At 28.7% G+C, this 19,632-nt stretch overlaps 5 protein-coding genes across 5 annotated transcripts; 3 read left to right on the forward strand and 2 right to left on the reverse strand.

Annotated features, from left to right (window-relative positions):
• Nucleotides 1-249: 249 nt before the first annotated feature.
• Nucleotides 250-1,470, reverse strand: Phum_PHUM515720 (mitotic checkpoint protein BUB3, putative; the record flags this gene model as incomplete). The annotated part of the gene is made up of 4 exons (XM_002431171.1): nucleotides 250-368; nucleotides 452-1,003; nucleotides 1,041-1,188; nucleotides 1,267-1,470. The coding sequence occupies 4 exons, from the start codon at nucleotides 1,468-1,470 to the stop codon at nucleotides 250-252; spliced, it is 1,023 nt and encodes a 340-aa protein (XP_002431216.1).
• Nucleotides 1,471-1,805: 335 nt separating this feature from the next.
• Nucleotides 1,806-4,650, forward strand: Phum_PHUM515730 (Signal recognition particle 72 kDa protein, putative; the record flags this gene model as incomplete). The annotated part of the gene is made up of 8 exons (XM_002431172.1): nucleotides 1,806-1,905; nucleotides 2,161-2,281; nucleotides 2,363-2,618; nucleotides 2,753-2,943; nucleotides 3,074-3,548; nucleotides 3,651-4,129; nucleotides 4,219-4,434; nucleotides 4,515-4,650. The coding sequence occupies 8 exons, from the start codon at nucleotides 1,806-1,808 to the stop codon at nucleotides 4,648-4,650; spliced, it is 1,974 nt and encodes a 657-aa protein (XP_002431217.1).
• Nucleotides 4,651-8,951: 4,301 nt separating this feature from the next.
• On the forward strand, nucleotides 8,952-11,929 carry Phum_PHUM515740 (uncharacterized protein; the record flags this gene model as incomplete). Its single annotated transcript, XM_002431173.1, has 4 exons — nucleotides 8,952-8,968; nucleotides 9,152-10,641; nucleotides 11,533-11,769; nucleotides 11,871-11,929. 4 exons carry the CDS (start codon nucleotides 8,952-8,954, stop codon nucleotides 11,927-11,929), a joined length of 1,803 nt encoding a protein of 600 aa, XP_002431218.1.
• Nucleotides 11,930-12,710: 781 nt separating this feature from the next.
• Phum_PHUM515750 (Polycomb group RING finger protein, putative) lies at nucleotides 12,711-13,635 on the reverse strand (the record flags this gene model as incomplete). Its single annotated transcript, XM_002431174.1, has 4 exons — nucleotides 12,711-12,836; nucleotides 12,929-13,209; nucleotides 13,297-13,449; nucleotides 13,530-13,635. The coding sequence occupies 4 exons, from the start codon at nucleotides 13,633-13,635 to the stop codon at nucleotides 12,711-12,713; spliced, it is 666 nt and encodes a 221-aa protein (XP_002431219.1).
• A 697-nt stretch (nucleotides 13,636-14,332) lies between these two features.
• Phum_PHUM515760 (uncharacterized protein) lies at nucleotides 14,333-15,099 on the forward strand (the record flags this gene model as incomplete). Its single annotated transcript, XM_002431175.1, has 2 exons — nucleotides 14,333-14,795; nucleotides 15,074-15,099. The coding sequence occupies 2 exons, from the start codon at nucleotides 14,333-14,335 to the stop codon at nucleotides 15,097-15,099; spliced, it is 489 nt and encodes a 162-aa protein (XP_002431220.1).
• Nucleotides 15,100-19,632: the final 4,533 nt, after the last annotated feature.

Below are 19,632 nucleotides of genomic sequence, written 5' to 3' on the forward strand. Positions count from 1 at the left end.
CATCACTCTGTCAAAATTTAGTTGTAAATTTGTTTTTTCCAAGGAAAAAGGAATCAAGTGTTAAATAATAATAATAATAGATATAAATTTTAAATATGGCGCTTTTAAAAAGCAGTCAATTAATTTATAATATTTAAAATTTATAATTGATTGTATATATAAATATATAAATAGATACACAAGTTTTAAAATTATTGCATGTAAAAAAAAAAAAAAAAAAAAAAAAGGAAATCTTTCTTTTTATGTACATTATTTCGGTTTGGTTTCTTGATCTGTTACATATCTTATAAATATTTCATCGACAGGAAGAGGATCTGGTGTGGTGGCTTGCTCATACATATAAGAACATGCAATGGCAAGAGCTGAACCTAAAAGAGAAAATTTATATTAAAAAAAAATTAACTTGATAAGTTTTCAAATCATTTTTTTTTGTAATCGTCATCATATTTACCATCGTGACTGAAACTGAGTGATGCTATCGAATTTGAATATTTGTGAAACTGACATAATCTTTTCTTATTAAATCCATCCCAAATATTAACATAACCATCTGAGCCTCCTGTTGCGAATGTGTTGTACCCCTGATGAAAACTAATCGCATTAACTGGATAAATATGTTCGATTCCATTTTCTTTTATTCTATGACATTTGAATGCATATTTTTTTTTTTGTATTTCAGGATTTGTGTCCAGGTATTCAACAGCAACTCTTCCTTCTATGCTGCTTAATGCATAACCTTGTTTATTAGGAAAACACCTAATGCATCTTGTTTGATATTTAAGACTTGATTCTCTTCTCTGACTAGCAAAACCCATTTTTCTTAAATCCCAGACTAATACTTTTCTTCCTGAAGTGCCTACTATTAATTTTTCACCGCACAAACTCATAGTATAAACCTTTGAACAAGAATAATATTTAGTTTTGTGATAAATAAAAATAAATAGAAAACTATTGAGAGTAAAATACTTTTCCAGGCTGCGAATATGTTCCAACGCTTTGCTGACTTCGAATATCCCACATTTTAACTGTACAATCCCAACTTCCAGTCAGTATTGTGTTTACATCTAATGAATACTCAACTGCTTTAATAGCATTATCATGTGTACCTATGTTAGTTGCTGAATTAGCATTAACATCATACATTTTTAAATGACCTGATAAATCTCCACTGTATAAATGAACTGCATCCTTAAATAAATAGATCAAGTCGTAGAGATAATCATTTGAAAATATTAATATTATTTTTATTAAAATAAATAAAAATACCTGAAAACAAGAATCTAAAACCGCCATTTCGTGTTCGTATTTTAATCTCATATTATTTGTTAGTATATCATATAACCTAACTGTAGCGTCCCAAGAAGAAACTAATAAAAATTGTGAGGAGTTTGGACCGAATTTTACTGAGGTTATTCCATCACCTGGAGCATTGTTTAATTTAAACTCCGTTCTTGTCTCCGGCATTTTCATTAAAAATAAAATTTAATATAAAACACTTAAAGAAATTCAAATGTAAACTAAAGAAGCGAAATTCAAATAAACGTTAAAGTTTAAGGATATCTATCGTACAATGCCTCCGTTATCTTGTTTAAATAAACGGCTCCGAAGTCGAAATTTTTTTTTTTTTGTGTTTTTGAAGAATTTTTAATAATAGTGTTTTAGAAAATGTTTGAAAAAAGAAGTTTGTTGTATTAATACAACATAAAAATGTTTATTTTTATGAGAAAAAAAGGATATATATTTTTTTGAAATTATCTCGGAGGCTTGTTGCTTCTTACACGCTGTCAATTGTGAATTACAAAAACATGGCATCGAAAGAAGTAACTCTCAGTTCCTTATATTCTGATTTAAACAGACTTGGTCAGAATGGTGAATATGAGAGAGCATTAAAACTAACTAATAAAAGTGAGTGTTTTACTATGATTTTAATAAATAATTGGTAATTATTTGAAATTTTACATGCCATATGCCCCATTCTTAATTAAATTTACCTGCACAGTGATAGTGATTATTAATCAGTTTTAAAAACTTTAATGATATTTAATTTTTTGAACGTATAAAAATTTATTTCAATTTATATAATTTCACTTGTAATTGTTTTTGTATGATTTGTTGTAAGGCTTGTTGTGAAGATAATTAATTTTAATAACCTTATTACAGTTTTGACACAGGCACCAGATGAAGAAGAAGCATTTCATTGCAAAGTTGTTTGTCTAATTCAATTGTCTAGATTTCAAGATGCACTTCAAGCTATCCTTAGACAAAGTAAACTCCCCAAAGAGTGAGTCAAAATTTAAATCAAATTATTTTTTATAAATCGCTTCTGAAAGAATAATAAAAATTTTTTTTTTTTTCACTTCAGCAATATGATTTTCGAAAAAGCATATTGTCAATACAGACTCAATCAGCCAGCAGAAGCATTAAAAACTATAAACACTTCAACTAATTTGGATCAAAAATTAAAAGAATTAAAAGCTCAAATTCTGTATAGATTAGAGCAATATGAAGAATGTTTTGAAATGTATAAATCAGTTATTAAAAACAGTAATGATGATTATGAAAATGAAAGAGAAACAAATTTATCTGCTGTTGTCGCTAATCTCTACCTAACAAAATCAGTAAGTATTCTCTGAATATTAATTTTTTTTTTTTAATTTTCACTTTCAATTTAATTTTTAAGTACACAGTGACATTTTATTAACATATTTAAATCTCCAATCACATAGTTTTTAAAATAACATGTTTTATGTAGAATAAAGAACTTCCCAAGCTTAAAGAAGATACATTTGAGCTAGCATATAATGCTGCATGCCATTTAATTGGCAAAGGATTATTTATTGAAGCTGAAAAAAAATTAAAAGTGGCAGAAAAGTTATGTAGAGAGGCATTAGAGGAAGATGGAACTCCAGAAGAAGATATCGAAGCCGAAGTAGGAATAATCAGGTTAGCTTTTAGTAGAAAATCGATTTAAACTGTTTTCATGACTCTATTACTTTATTGTTTGTAATTTAAGTTTTTTATACACTCAGTGGTGTATTATAATAATATGTATGATCATTTCTATAAATTTCAGAGGACAACTTGCATATTGTCTTCAAATGCAAGGAAGAGAAAAAGAAGCTCAAACGATTTACAATTCCATTCTTAAATCTAAGCCAAGCGATGTTGGTCTCATAGCCGTTGCGAGTAACAATTCTCTCACAATAAACAGAGATCAAAATTTATTCGATTCTAAAAAAAAAATGAAAAATGCAACTGCCGAAGGAGTCGAACACAAGTTGAGTACATTGCAAAAAAAAAACATAGCCTTCAATCAATGCTTATTAACGGTGTATACAAATCAAGTTGAATTGGGCAAAACTCTTTGCAATAAATTAGCTCAAACTTATCCGGAATATGCGGCGGATGCTGCCTTGGTACAAGCCGTGCAGTTGTCGAGAGACAACAAAATCAAAGAAGCCGCTAATTTATTAGAAAACTACGCGAAAAAACACAAAGAAAGAGAATTGGATATGAAACTTGCTTCTGTTCAAATAATGCTTACCGCCGTAAGTACTTCCCCCGGGGGGTGGAGGGGGGAGAAAGGGGGAAAATGATATTTTTAATTCATAAAAGTTTGTAAATGGTTTTTTAAATTTTTTAAATTTCAGGGTGAAAAAAGAGAGGCGTGTAGGATATTGGAATCGCTGGATGAAAACAAGGTTCGACCAGGTATAATAAGTGCCTTAGTTACGTTATATTTATCGGAGGACAACCGTGCCAAAGCTTCGGAAATATTCAAAAACGCCGTTGATTGGTATAAAAATAGAAGTCAGTCGAATAAAGGAAATTTAAGCGCATTGTGGAGACAAGCCGCGGATTTTCATTTGAGAAGCGGAGAGCCTCAAGTGGCAGCTAACAGTTTAGAAGAATTGTTGAGGTTGAATCCGAGTGACAATAAAACTTTAGCTCAATTGGTCATTGCCTACGCACAATTCGATTCGAAAAAAGCTCAAAATCTAAGTAAGCAATTGCCACAATTGAACTTGTCGAAGTCTTCGGAGGTGGACGTTTTAGAAAATTCGAATTGGATGATGGGAACGAAAGTCATTAAAAAAGTTGCTAAAGTCGAAGCCTCTCCGAAACCGGGGTAAGAAATGAATGGATGAACGTTTTCAAATCGATGGTTTTTTTTTTTTTTTGATTCAATTTAACGGAAATCTTATTTCGATTTCACAGAACGCCGGGCGGAGACGAACTCATAAAAAAGAAAAAGAAAAATAAAAAGAAGAAAGGAAAATTACCGCAATACTACGAGCCGGGAGTCATGCCCGATCCTGAAAGATGGCTTCCTCGTCATCAAAGAACGGGATACAAAAAGAAAAAAGATCGAAGAGGGGGTAGAGACGTGGGAAAAGGTACACAAGGTTCGGCGACCGGAGCAAGCGATTTATAGTAAGGAAACGTTTTATTTACTTTTCCACGTCGAATTTTTTGCCGTATTTCGCCATAATAAATCAATATTTTCTTTTCAGCGACATCACTAAAAATCAAAATTTGGGTTCGAAAAATTCTCCAAATCCAAGCAGTCCAATATCAGAAAGTCAAGGACCTAGACAGCAAAAGAGAAAGTACCAACAGAAAAAGAAGAAGAAGGGTGGAAAGTATTGAAAAGGCAATCGCGTGTGAATAATGACTTTTTTATTATTTTTAATCACAAAAAAAAAGTTTATTTCGAATGCGATGGGCGTTCATCCCATATGTACATATTAAAATATAAATCAAGTTTTAAAAAAATTAATTTAAATTTTATTTTTATTTATTTAAAAAAACAACTCCCGGAAAGGTATTTAATTAAATAAATGAACCAAAGTAATTAAAAAATGTTAAATATTTGAAATAATAAACAGGGAAAAAAAAAGTTGGTCAATCAAACTCAGTCGGGCATTATTAATAAATTCAAAACAAATATGGCGGTAATAAAAATTTATTTGCAAAGTTATTAATAATAATAAAGTTGCATAAATAATTATAATTGTGAGAGAGTGCAATCGAGATTTACGTAATAAAAATTTATCAAATAATTATAAAAATCATTCAACGAAATAAAACGAACCTGTTTTTTTTTTTTGCAGAAAAATTAAAATTTAAATAAATAACGAAAAAAAAAAAACGTTATTCGAATTTTTTCAAAAAAGTTTAATTTGGTAACGCCGCATAACGCGACGGCAACACTGACTCACCTTCTCTCGGCGGTTCAAAATGGCGGTTTTCATATTCTAACATTGAGTGAGTGAGTGCGTGTGTTAATTTAGTTTTTATTATTAATAATAATGCTTCAATCGTATATTAATAAACATCAAACTGGATAATTTTATATTTAACGGTCGTTGTTTATCTTTACAAGATACAAATTTTATCGAAGATGTCGAATCAGATATTAAAAATTTCATAAAAAACGAAACGAATAAAAGGTATGTAGTAGCAATAATAATCCGTAAACAATTTAATCTACTACGTTTTTTTTCCCACTTTTTATCTTTTCACAAACGTCCTTGATCAACTCTTAGTTGTTTCTTATGATATTTAAAAAATTATCTACATAAATTTTATTATAATTAAATTAATTAAATGTAATTATTCGTTGTTAAAAAAAAAAAAAAAACTATTAAGTGAACAAACGTTTTAACGTTATAAAAAAATTTTAATAATTAATTTTTGACAATAATACCTTATTTAATTATATATTATTTACGACTGTTCTTGGTTTTCCTGTTAAATTTTTTTAACAAGGTAATTAAATTACTTTTTTTATTAATATTTTTTTAATAAGGGTTATATCAAGTGTTAAAACTCATGTAAAACATTTCTTTTTTTTCCATATAGTCTATTCATTACCTCAAATAAATTTTTTTTTTTTTTAAACATAATTACATAACATTTAGCAATGATTTTAATAATTATTTATTATGAAAGTTTGTCATTGTTATTAAATTTACCCTTCATTTGTTCAATATGTTGTTACTGTTATGTAAATATGAAAAAAAAAAAAAGTTCATTTAATTTAAATTCATTTGTTTTCTCTCTCTCTCTCTCTCTCTCTCGTTCTTTTCGTTTGTTTTCTCAAGTTATTATTATTATTATTATATTTAATAATATTAAGGTTATTGATTGATAAGGTATCATATTCATTTAACCACATTATTGCATTCATTTGCAATTTGTATGCATTTGGAAAATTTTCCCTTTTTATCGATACTTCAAATTAATTGTAATGAAATCCATTCACCTTGCAATATATATATATATATATTAATTCGATAAGAATTATAATTGATTTTAATTAATTTAATTACATGGAAACAATAATAAAAATATAAAAATTTCTTTTTTCTTTGTTTGTTTTACAATTTTTTCATTTTCTCGAGAAGTTTATAATCGAAATGAAATTAATTTTCTTTCTTGTCGCTTGTTATTGTTCATTTTTATTTTTTTAATAATATCATCATACACCCCCCCCCTTTTTTTATCCCTTATTTTTGTAATATTTGTTAACGTTTTTATCAGGTACGGTTGATGAATGAACGTTTGAAATAATTTAAAATATGAAACGTTGAAAGAATTTTTTTTTTTTAAAAAAAAAAGGGAGAAAAAATAAAAATGTACAGTTTTTCCTAATGATTTATTTTGAAATTTTTTTTAAGAAGATTTGTATTTTCGTAAACTAAATAAAGGCGATTTAAAAAGAAAGAGTAATAATAATAATAATAATAAAGCATAACTCGTTTCGTAGTAAGAAAGTGAAAGTAGAATTTTTTTTTTTTTTTTTTTAATTTGATGTAATAGCACCAACTGCATAATCGAATGTGTGTTATGTCAAATCTCAGGAAGTTGTTTAATTTTTTTCTTTTTTTTGAGCAATAGTAATAGTAGTGGTGGTGGTGGTGGTGGTGGTGGTAGTGGTAGTAGAAATGATGGTGGTGGCGGTGGTGTTTGCGGTTGTTGTGTATCGTCTAGTTTTATTTCATTCACTGTATCCATAAGTACCTTAAAAGAAAACATAATTTTTTTAAAAAATATTTATTTAAAGTAAACGAAAGTAAAAAGTTATTATTATTATTATTATTATTTGAAGTTAAAAAAAGTGTTAATAAGTGTGTTAAACAAATTTTTATTATTATTATTATTATTTAAGAATAAGGTGAGACGATGATCACGTTCTCTTAAATAACATTCATGACAAAATTTATTTATTTTCTTTCTCTCTCTTATTTGCGTGAGTTCGTGTGTGTTTTGCGGTTAAAAAAATAAATAATAATAATAATAATAATAATAATGATTTTGATGCGTTCGTAGAATTTTTTTTTTTTTTTTTTTTTCAAATGCTATTAATAATCAACCCAATTTTTGTTTGTTTTAAAATTTTTTTTTTTTTTTTTTGGCAATGAGTTGTTGAAATGATAGAAAAAAAATTTTTTCTTTGTCTTTGTCTTACACAAAAACGTAAAATTTAAAATTTTTTTCTGTTTTATTTTGTGTGTCAAGGAAATTTTTGCTAGTCGAATGTAAGTAAGTAAAATGAATAAAAATGGAAAAAAAGAAAAGAAAAAAAAATGGTATCGATTTCGTACGAATTTGCTTATACTTGCAAATTTATCACAAATGTAAAACAATCTGAAAAAAAAAATTTTTTTTTAAACCGTTCGCGAAATTTTTATTTGTCTACCTTTTCTCCCCTACCCCCGCTTCCCCCCCCCCGAAAACAAAAACAAATGATGGAAAAGAAACGTTTTGGCTTCAAATTTAAAAGAATAATAATAATTTTTTTATTGAGTCAATTGACTAAATTTAAATTTTTTTTTTTTTTTTGTGTTGGTAACCTTTTGTTTAACCAATGTCATTTTTGTCATCCTAGTCAATTTTTTTTTTTTGGTGTTCCCACGCATGTGTGTAATTTTTTAAAAAAATTTTCAACGTCTGAAATTATTTTATGGGTTAAAAAAAGAAAAAATAACAAAACCGGAAATGATTTTCCCCAGAGCACGAGTTTCTCTCTCTCTCTCACTCTCACTCTCAATGTGTGGAGGGTTATTTCGAACGTTTTTATCATCATCATATCGAATACCGTTGGATGATGTCAAATGGTGGAAAAAAAAACAAAGCAGACGATACGATTCGAATTTAAAAAAAAAAAAACGGTTTCATTATCAAAAAACAAAAAAAAACGCGTTTGTGTGTTTTAAATGTAATGCGTGATTTCTGTCGGAGATGAAAGAGAAAGAGAGAGAGAGAGGGGGGGGAGAAAGCCAAAATCGGTTTCAGACGTCATTCGAATTAAAAAAAAAAAATGAAAACGTTCATCAAAATTAAATGAATGACATTAAACGGGGCGTTCGCATCATAATTTCGTCTTGTTGCATTGTAGGATGGAAATTAATTGACGTGGTGATAACGATTGATAACGATTAGCCAGCCCTCTTAGCCCTACCGCCGCCGCCACAGCCTCCTTCTCCTTCTCCTCCTCTTCCTTCGTAAAATATAATTGGACTCATCATTTATTTATTTTGTTTCAGAGTTTTGGTGTTTCCTCCTTTCAACAATTTCAGAAGATGTTTGATTCATCAATTTGTTAAAAGTCGTTTTGAAAATTTAAAAACATTTTCGATAGGAGAAGGAAACGATAGGAGGATCGTTGTTTGTTTCGACAGAGATTTAAAGTAAGTGCGTGCGTGCGTGTGCGTGTGCGTGAACAAAAGTTGACGTTCGGTGTATGCAGATTTCGAATGTGTCACAATCGATGTGTCAATTCAACAACAACAAAATTTAAAACATTAATAAAAATTTTGAAAAGCGAAATCGTAAGGAAACAAAAAAAAGAAAAAAAAATTAAAAAGTAATAATGATAATAAAAGTTGTTGGTCCTGAAATCGAAATTTTTTTTTACTTTTTTTAATACCTGTTTTAAACATTTAATGGAATTTAAATCGTGGTTCACCTTCACTTATTATATAAAAAAAAAAAAAAAACAACTTTTCCTTAAAGATTTTTAGCACGAATAATTTTTTCAGATGAAATTATAATTAGATTATCATTATTATTATTAACAACAATAATTTTTCCATGAAAGTAGTTTTTTGTCTGAATTTTCTAAATATTTCGTTTGTTTTATTAGGTCAATACCTAATTCCGGTACTGCGCCAACGTCATCGTCGGCGGAAAATTTTTGGACAGATCAAAGTGATAGAAAGAAAAAGGAGGGATCAGAATTTGTCGTCAGACGTACGATCGAATCGAGTCGGCCGGAAGAGAGCAAAAAGGTTAAACGTGCGAGAACTATGCCGTCAGTGAGCATATACCGTCCTCCGGCGGCGAGAAGGCTCGAGCAAAATGCCAACGTCATGCCGAGCATACAGCCGCGGGAAATGGTCAAAACCGTGGCAGCGACGATACAGAATAACGCCGGAGTTAGATATTCGGACGAGGGTAAAGAATCGACCGGAAGCGAGAGGAGAACAAACAACGGGATATCGGTTTTTCGCAATGCCATATCGTCGATTCGTTTGCAAAACAAAGTCCCGCCGTCGGGTTGTAAAAATTACGAGAGTACAATAAAAAAAAGTGATGGCGTCGTGTGCGCGAACAACGGTGCCGTGCCGGAAATCGGGAAAAGTTCGTGCATTCAGAACAAACAGAGGAAACCGGATATACAGGTGTACGTTCCGAAGGGGAGACGTTCTGCGAATCAGACGATTGATAACAATTGCGTGAGCGTCGGTAATTCGTTTCCGAGTAATTTAAATGCCGATATAAAAAACTGTGTCAAATGTGAAAATAAGAAAACGGAAAATGATGAAGTCAAAAAGGAAGAGGAGGTGAAGGAAGTGAAAAAAAAGGATGACGCGGTCTGCGTGGTGGAAGTTACCCGAAATGGCGGCAGCGAAGAAGTTGTGGTGGCCGATGGAAAAAAGGACAAAACAAAGTCTCTCGAAGTGATAACCATCCGTCAAGAAGATGATTGCATTAGGGAAGCGGAAGAGAACAAAAGATCGGAAAAAGTAAACGAAATCAAAATTGATTTAACCGCCGACGACGACGACGACGACGACAACGTGGTAAACCGCGAAAAAAAAGATGAAGAGGACGAAAGAAAAGCGAACGCGATCGTACGGGAACCACCATCACCACCACCACCATCTAGTCAGGGAAATGAAAATTCTATCATAGCAAGAAGGATAAGAAAAAGCGGGGAAGAAGAATCGAAGAGAAAAAAAAATGGCGAGAGAACGGAAAGGAAAGAAGAACCATCACCACCACCATCATCGTCATCACCGTCGGTTCACCTCAATCCGGAGGAATGCGATTGGGAATCCATGTTTGACGACACGGGAGAATGTTTGGATCCGTCACTGCTCGAACAATTGACGAGCGCCGTCGGTGACGTGACAATCGAAAAACCGGAAACGAGTTACGAGGAATTCAAAACGAAATCCCTGGATTTGGTCGGAGACGAATTTCCACACGTCATTGAAATATACAATTTTCCACCGGAATTTCAACTCCAGGATCTCATGACGGTTTTTTCACAATTTAAAAATTCCGGTTTCGAAATCAGATGGGTTGACGACACTCACGCCCTTGGAATATTTAGCAGTTCGGCAGTCGGTAATGATTTTTTTATTATTATCATCATCATCATTATTATTAACGTTTTACCGTAAACACGTTTACATTGCCCCGAGACGTTTGATTTTGAAAACGAGAGAGAAAGAGAGAGAGAGAGAGAGAGAGTGAGAGAGACAGGCATGCGGGGACAAGTTTGGGTTGTGATTTCGTTTTAACGTTCTCTTCCTGGTTACTTTTCCTTTTTCTTTTTTTTTTTAACGTGTCTACTACCTTCTTCTACTTTTCTTTCTTCCTTTCTCCCCGCGTGCGTGATTGTCTCTTTCCCTCCCCTCCCCCCCTTTCTTTCTCTCAAACGGATCTAGTGTGTCATTGTCCTTCATAAATGTTATTTTTAGTATCCATTGTCTCGAAATCTATTAGCACTTTGTTTTTTTTTTACACACAAAAATTGAATCGTCTTTGATTTTACGTAGTATTATCATCATTATCATCATCATCATTATCATTATATCGCGAAAAAGGAAGTTTGATAATCGCCGCGAATTCGATTGCATAATCAAGTTTTTATTGTTACGCCACACACACACACACTCGCGCGCAAGTGAGAAAACGGTTACTTTCACTTCGAGTTATTAAATCTTTCATTATTATTATTATTATCATTATCATTATTATCATCATTATTATTTTTCATTTCCTTTATTCGATTGGCCACGGTTGGGAATTTAAATTGTTACCGGAATTTAATGTGCATCGCGCCATGTCAGACTCGTTATGTTACTGTAGGAACGAAACGTTTTTCCCATACCGGAAATGAAAAAATATCGCGGGGAAATTTGGCAACCCCGGAGTTTTTAAATTAAAACCAAGATTTAATTTTTAATTTTTTTTCTGTTGTTTTTTTTTTTTTGTTAATGTGATGGATCAAAGTGTCGGAGGTTCTCTCATCGTATCATCCGTTCGTGAAAACGAGGTCATTGAAAGACGGTACGACTTTGTCGAAAATGAAAGCTCGACGTTCGGCGGAATTTTTACAACCGTACAAACCCAGGCCGGATACGTGTCCGGCACTTGCGAGAAGGCTCGTGACGGGAGCATTGGGAGTCAGGTTGCCGACGTCGAGAGAAGAAAGAGAAGCGGAAAAGAAAATATTGACGAAAGCAAGAGGTAAGTGCGTTGACGATACTGACGTCATCGTCCCCCCCCCCAAAAAAAAAAAAAACAAAATGGCGGAATTTATTTATTTTTTTTTCTTTCTCTCTCCACAGAAAAGAAAAGATTGGAAGCGAAACAAAAAGAAGATGCATGGGAGGGTACGTTCAGTTAACCGAAATTTTTTTCTCCTATCACTTTCCCCCGCCCCTACCCCAGCTCCCTTTCACTACTGCCACGACGGGAAAAAAAAAAAACATTTTTAATCGGTGCGAAGTTACGAATTCGTTTTAATTAATTGTGTTCATTAATAAATATAATTTTTAACGGTTTTTTTTTTTTAAACGTGTTTAAAAGATTTATATACATATATATATTTATATTTATATACGCAAATATTCTCGTTGGAGAATAAAATTAATTATTTTATCAAAAAAAAAAAAATTTTCATTTTTCTACGCGTAAAAACAAAAGTAAATAATAATAATAATAATAATTTTTTTGTAATAATTATTTGTATGGTAAAAGAAAACAAAAATATATACATATATGATAATAATAATAATAAATTTATACAAAAGAGAGAAAAAAAAAACTTTATTTATTTATTTTTACATGATTTACATCATATACGTACTTTCTTTTTTTAGTTTATTGAATTTTATAATAATAATAATAATGATAAAAAAGTGGGGGAGAGAGAGATAGAAAAAAAATTTCATTTTTAATATTAATAATAATAAATCACATGTATAATGTAAACGTTGATTTTTATATACAAATGATTAATTAATCAATCACGTGTAATGTCGCCATGTTTGAGTTTTCGTCGTTTATACGTAATAACTAACGGTTTTTTTTTTTTTTTTTTTTATTTACATGAAATCGGGGAAAAAATCTTATTTACATTTACGTCGAACGGGGGTAGGAGGGGGAAAGGAGGGGCGGGAAATGAATTAAATGTCGATCGTTCTTCTATATTCTAATTTCATAGGAGGATCTTTTAAACGCCAACGTGTGACGTAAACAAATTTCAAAGTGTGATCTTTTCCTAATAATTCTCCATTGCATAAAATATCGATCTGAAAGAAAAGAAAAGAAAAGAAAATGATGTGAAAAATCCAACGGATTAAATATTAAAACGGATCAAGATTAAAATTAAATTAATATTTACATTACTGTATTTTTCAGGAGACCAAACTTTTTTAGCAATGTATTTTTTTATGTGAGTTATGGTCGCTTGAGAGGAACATCTTATAAATTTTCTAGGTAAGCTTTTCATATTTTCACCTATTACCATTTCCAAATGTACCTGTTCTTCATGCCTGTGATAATCCGATTCGGCATGAGCATCCATTATCGATTTTTCTTCTAAATCCGAACCTGCGACGGGTACATCTTTTGGACATGGTAAACCACGCAGTCTGTAAAACTCTCTTTCTTGTTTCATTTCATCTGAGGAAAGAAATGTTAGGCATTGTTTAAAAAATGAATGAGATTTATTATTCTATGGTAAAAATTAAATTTTTTCCATTGACTTACTTTCTTGTAAATGGGGTACTAATTTGTAAACGATATCTTGCATTGTTCTATCGAAACTGATGTACTGAAGAGGATGAGATTGATGTATGACAATATTACATGTTGGACATGTATTATTTTCTTCTAAATGTTTAACCAAACAACTTTTACAAACTGCAAAATTATATAAGTTATTTTAACAAAATAATTTATATAATTTTATAATAAGAAAGGTTTTAAACGTTAATACTTACAAGTATGAAGGCATTCCGTTACAGTAGTCGCATCGATTAAATAGCCCCTGCAAATTTTACAGGTTATATGGCTATTTAATGTTTTTAATTTAATTCTTCTTTCCATTTTGATTATTTACCTAAATTATTTTTTTAGGTAATGTGAAATAAATAAATATTTTTATTTTTACCCAAACACACTGATAAATATGAGATACTATTAATGATACATTATTAAATATATTTAAGAGAATAATTTATCCTTAAAATTTTTCTTTTTTGAGTCTCACTTCATAGTGACCTATACATTATTGTACAATCATTGTATTTTTAAATAAGTCTTGCGAAATTAATTACTAATCTTTTTTTAATACGTGAAATAATGCGTAAGTATTGTTTTTAAATAAAAATAATTTTTAAATCGCTCACAAATATACTTGAAAATTGTTACATGTATATAATTACTTTTTTAAAAAAAAATGTATTTAAATGATTTACATTGCTTTGTTTCTGCTTCATTATCGGGGCCTTTTTCATGATAAAACTAAATTTTTTGATCATTTTAATAAAATGTTTTTAACTTTATCTTTGCTTAAAAGATACAGTAATATTATTTTAAATAATTTATATAGTTAAACGATAAATAAATGTAAAAAAATTAATATTCTCGTAAAATTTTACAGGCCCTAAAAATTAAACCATAAAAATTAGTTCCTATTTTCATCGTCCAGATGGCATTATTGTACCGCTTTGTCTGTAAAATTTTGTAACGGTCATAGTGTGCTTATAAAATTTACAAAAATTTAATAAAAAATCGTTTCAAAATGTTCAGTGAGCGAATATTAAGAGAATCGGAAAACGTTTCGAGCGTGCGAAATTCTTCAAAATCGTTAGGATCAAGAAAAAAAGGAGTATTAGGATGTAAAACAAATGCTTTGGGAGATGTGAGAAACACATTACATTCTCGTTCAGTAGTAGGTAATTTGTCAGCCAAAGAAATAAATACAAAATCTAATAGTTTCGTTAAAAAGGAAAATAATGAAAACGTATCATATTCGTGTAAAAAAGAAAACAAAGTTAAATCAAGTTCAATATGTAAAAACAACAAGTTAAAATACGATTTACCAGATATTCATAACCACAACATGTGTGAGCAAGCTGATGAGGCTTGTGTTAATAATTTTTTCATTGATGGAAAACTTAATGAAGAAACAATCAATCATATAGTTAAATTAATCAAACCTGCTAAAATTAGTTTACCGTTAAAAACCATTACGTGCGAACCATGTGATGATTTAACATTTCATTTTAATAAAATATGGGAGGATGAAAATGAGTCTCAATTAGACGATTTATATTCTGATATTAAATTACCTGAAATTCAGCCTCCGAATGAATTTTATTAATTAATTATTTATCATTAAAGTTAAATGACGCACTTGAAATACAATTTAAAAAAGAAAATATGTAATTTTATTTTAATTTATGTTATTATTTAAGACTGTGTGATTTAGTTTTTGTTTTTTCGTTTGATGTGGTAAAAAATTATTTAGACTTTACAACAGCACTCGAACCTAACATGGCACTTTGAAGGAATATTTTTCATATTTTCTAATCAATAAACACTGACTTTTAAAAATCTTTTTCCTTGTATAACAGAATTGAGTTTCTTTAATCATTATATTTAAGGTTCGAGAAATTTTTTTAAAAAATTAATTATAATAATAATAATACATTGATGATCTCATTGATTCCAATGGATTTCTCTCGAGTGTTGTTTGATTTTCAAAAGTTTGATGTTTAATATTAAATATTATTAATTGCATCATATTTTTTTGATATTTTATAATTTTGTATGCAAATTTAAATATTATGTTTTATAACTTATAAGAATCGAATAAAAATTTTTTTTTTTTTTTTTAAATACAAAATTTATTTTATTATCGAATCATTTTGTGTTCATTGACGATAAAAAAATGAACATTTGTATAAAACTTTAGTTTTTTGTTTTTTGTAATATTTTTTTCTTATATATTTTTATATAATAAATTCAAATTTTTTAAAAAAAAATTTAAATTATTATTTAATTACTTTTCCATTTCTTAAAAATAAAATTTTTTTCGATACATATTATTTTTAATAAAATAAAAGGAAAAAATTTTCTCCATTTTTTTCTTTATTTTTTTTTTTTTTGTTTATAAAAAAATATTTTTAATAGGAAATGAAAACGTTGATGTGATTTTTTTTTAAGAAAAGCGGAAATAAAGTTGAAAAAATATATATATAAGGGAATGAGAAGGAATGAGGGGAAAAAAAAGGAAAAAAGGAAAAAAGAAAAGAAAAAAAAAATAAACTTTGATCGTTTGTTCGTTGTTTTTTTATATTTCCCTTCCCTTCCCCCACCCCCCTACTTCATTTTTAGGTTTTTTTTTTTGTTCGACACGAGTATAAATAAACTTTTAAATTGCATGTTTAAAAAGGAAAAGAGAGAGAGAGGGGGGGGGAAAGTTTTATTATTATTACTCTCGTCTGAGGTTTTTCCCTCCCCCTTTTCCCTTTTTTTTGATTTATAAATTTTACGTAATGTTATAATGAAACTTTTTTTTTTTACAAAAAAACAAAAACTTTTCGAGTAGTAGTAATAGTAGTAGTAGTAGTTATAATTAAGTAATAAAATATAATAAAAATGTAAAAATAAATTCATTAGTTTTTTATTTTTATTAATTACTCCAAACTTTCTTGTAATCTTAATAAACAAAAAGTTTAATAGTAAATAGTCGTTTTTGTTTTGTTTTTTTTTTTTTTTTTTTTTTTTTAGGATACTTTTCCATTTTTAAAAAGAAAATTTATTATTAAAACATTGCTTTATATTGAATTCATTGAAATTTTATAAACTCATCATAGGAAAAAAGAAAAAACGGTTAGAAAGAGATAATAAAGCATAAATTTTATATAAACAATAACAAATATAATAATAAATTTTTTCCAAAACAAATTTCGTCTGCTTCATTCTAATTAATACGTCGTAGGTCAAACAACAACGCGCGATTATTATATATCAATTACCTATTTAACGTCATAGAGTAATAAATCGTTTGTTTTTCAATTCGGAACCAAAATGGCGGACGTCGAACGTTGTGTTTAATTTGAATAATTCATTTAAAAACGAAAAAAGGTGTTAAATAAGTCGTTTCGTGGGTTTTTTTTGTTAAATGTCGAAAGAATTTATTATTATAAAAAAAGTTTTCTTATTTCTTTTACTTATTATCGAAATTTAATACTAAATAATATTAAATAAAGAGTGAGGTGAAAATTTTAACGGTTTTAAAAGAATCCGCGGGTGCGTGTGTGTGTGTCTGCGTCTTTGAAAAAAAAATTATTAAAAATTATAAAACGTCGTAAAATAAATAAATAAAAATTTATTTATTTTTATTTATATAAAAAGTATCGCGCGAACGGGAAAATTTTTTTTTTCTGTTAATAGTAGTATAAAACGACACACGTTGAGTGAGCTACGTTAAATGTATATTTCCTGGAGAAAAATTTCAGTGCCGTGGAAACGTTCGGGACGTTCGGTTCGAAAATATTATTATTATTTCCACTACGTACGAATATAATATTTATTATTTAAAAAATATATAATTTTTTCACGCGAACTTTTTTTTTTTTTAGATTTTACCTTTTTTTTCTTTTGTTAAATATTATTATTATTAATTTCGATGACGTGAAATCACGTTCGTTTTTTATTTATTTCAAAACCGCCGAGTTATATCAAATTGGTTACGCATTTTTATTAATTAATTAATTTATTTATTTATTTGTTTGTGTGATTCTTTTATTTTTATTTAATTTTATGGAGTCTATGGAAAAATAAAACAACAAAAAAAAAAAAAACGAGGTGAGTTTATTTATTTAATTTATTTGTTTGTTTAAAAAATTAGGAAAATTCTGTGCACGTGTACATATATACATTCACGTGTTTATGCATGTTCGATTCAAGTTTAATTATTATTATTATTATTATAAAGTTTAAATAAAAAAGAGGTCGAAGGTTACGTAACCGGAAATCGTGTTAAAATTTTCCAAATAAGGCGAAAGAAAAAAAAAAAAAGGAAAAGATATTCGTGTAAATTTATCCGTGCATAAACAAACGAAAGGAAAAAAGGAAAAAAAGGATAGAAGGGAAAAATTCCTTTGGGATTGATAAATGGAAAACAAAAGAGAAGTAAAATCTCTTTTGAGAAATAAAAAAAAAAAAAAAAAGGAAAAAACGTGTTGATGATGATGTTAAGTGAAAATACATACGAAGGAAGAAGAAAAATCCATAATAAAGAATTTACTCGATGCCAAATTTTACGATGATAATAATGATAATAGAAGAATCAAAAAAAAAAGAAATTTTGCCCAACATTGTTTGGAAATTTAATGAAAAGTCATAGAGGAAGAGGGAGAGAGAGAGAGAGAGTGAGAGAGAAAAAAAAAAACTTTTCACAAAACATTGAAATGGATAATTACAAGATAAGAAAAATGATTCCAGAGAGTTTAAAACAAGTTTTTTTAGAAAAGGAAAAAGTTTTTTTTTTTTTTTTAGTTTGGTGATAATAAAAGAAAAGGAAATAAATTTAATAAACTTTTCTTTTTTTCGAATGTTGGCACACTTGAAAATCATTATCATTGTCGTATTGAAAATAAAATAAAAAGTGTGAAAATATCCAAGAAAAAACAAAAAAAATTCGTACGAATTCCAGGGAATAAAAAAATTACAAGTCGGACTTTTAAAATTATCATCATTATCATTATTATTATTATTATTATGAGTCAATAATTAATAAGAGGAAATGAAAACAACAGGAAAAAATAAGAAAGAAAAATTTTAATGAGGGGGAAAAGAGGGGAAATTTTGTTTTTTTTTGAACGAAATAATTATGTTTGAAAATGGTTTGCTATTGCCACGTCGTTTTTTTCCCCCGATGTTTTCCTCCTCCTCCTCATGCTGCTGCTGCTGCTTCTTCTGCTGCCCCGTTCGTAGCCTTACCTTATTTTCTACTTTATTTTTCTTCTAGCTTTTTTTTACTCCCTTTTTTTATTTTTTAATATCGTTTGTTTATTTTCAAACAAAATTTAGAAAAAAAAAAAAAAAAAAGAAAACTTGCTGTTGTATTAAAAAAAGCTCCCAAGTGTTTTAATTTTTTTTTTTTTTTTTTTTTTGATGGAAAGTTGAAAAGTTCATTAGAAATTTAAAAAATAAAAAACTTTTTTAAATGCTTTTTAAAAAGGGAGGGGAAAGGAAAGGAGGGGGAAAAAGAAAAAAACATGAAATTTATTATTATTGTAATAGAAGGAATAAAATGTAAAAAAAAAAAGTTTTTAAATAACGGTCGGTGCACGCGGATAATAAATTTTTTTTGGCGGGAATATTCAAAAATAAAATTTTAATTAAAAAAATTCGAATTCGAATTCGATTGGTTAATTCAATTTGAAACGTTTTATTATTGGTTCGCGGGTGATGACGTTAACCAATCAGAATCGTTGTTGTTATTCTTAAAGTTTTTTCTGATTGGTCGAGCAGACGGTTAGAAGAATATCATTTTTAAAAATTATTACAGTTGATCAACGGTTTTTTCCCCGTGCGGTGGAAATTATAAAATTGATGAGAAAAAAATGATTTTTTTTTTAATTTTTTGAAATTTTAATTCATTTGTTTTATTACAATCGCGTAAACTATTTTCACCCCGTTGAATTTTTATAGTGATCGGTTAATAAAGCAACAAAAAAAGGAAAAAAAAGGAAAAAAACATGAAGAAACGAAAACCAATCATGCCGTTGGTGGAAAATCGATTGCCCGGGTAAAATTTATCAATGGAAACCTCGAAAAGAATTAAAAAATTTATAAAATTTTCACTTTTTTATAAAACTAAACTTTCTTCGGTTTAACTTACTCAACCTTTCGATTTAAATCTAAATTATATAAAGTTCCAATGGCTGTTTTTTTCCTTTTTTTTTTCTTACGTCGGGTTTTACTATTCAAGGACAAAACTAAAAATTTCAACGGATTTCGGTGAGTTTAAATTTTTAGTAAATATATATATATAAATAGAAAACGTATTTATATTTATAACCACAG

The sequence above is a fragment of the Pediculus humanus genome, genomic scaffold, assembly GCF_000006295.1.
Source record: "Pediculus humanus corporis 1103172108281 genomic scaffold, whole genome shotgun sequence".
NCBI lineage: Eukaryota > Metazoa > Arthropoda > Insecta > Psocodea > Pediculidae > Pediculus > Pediculus humanus.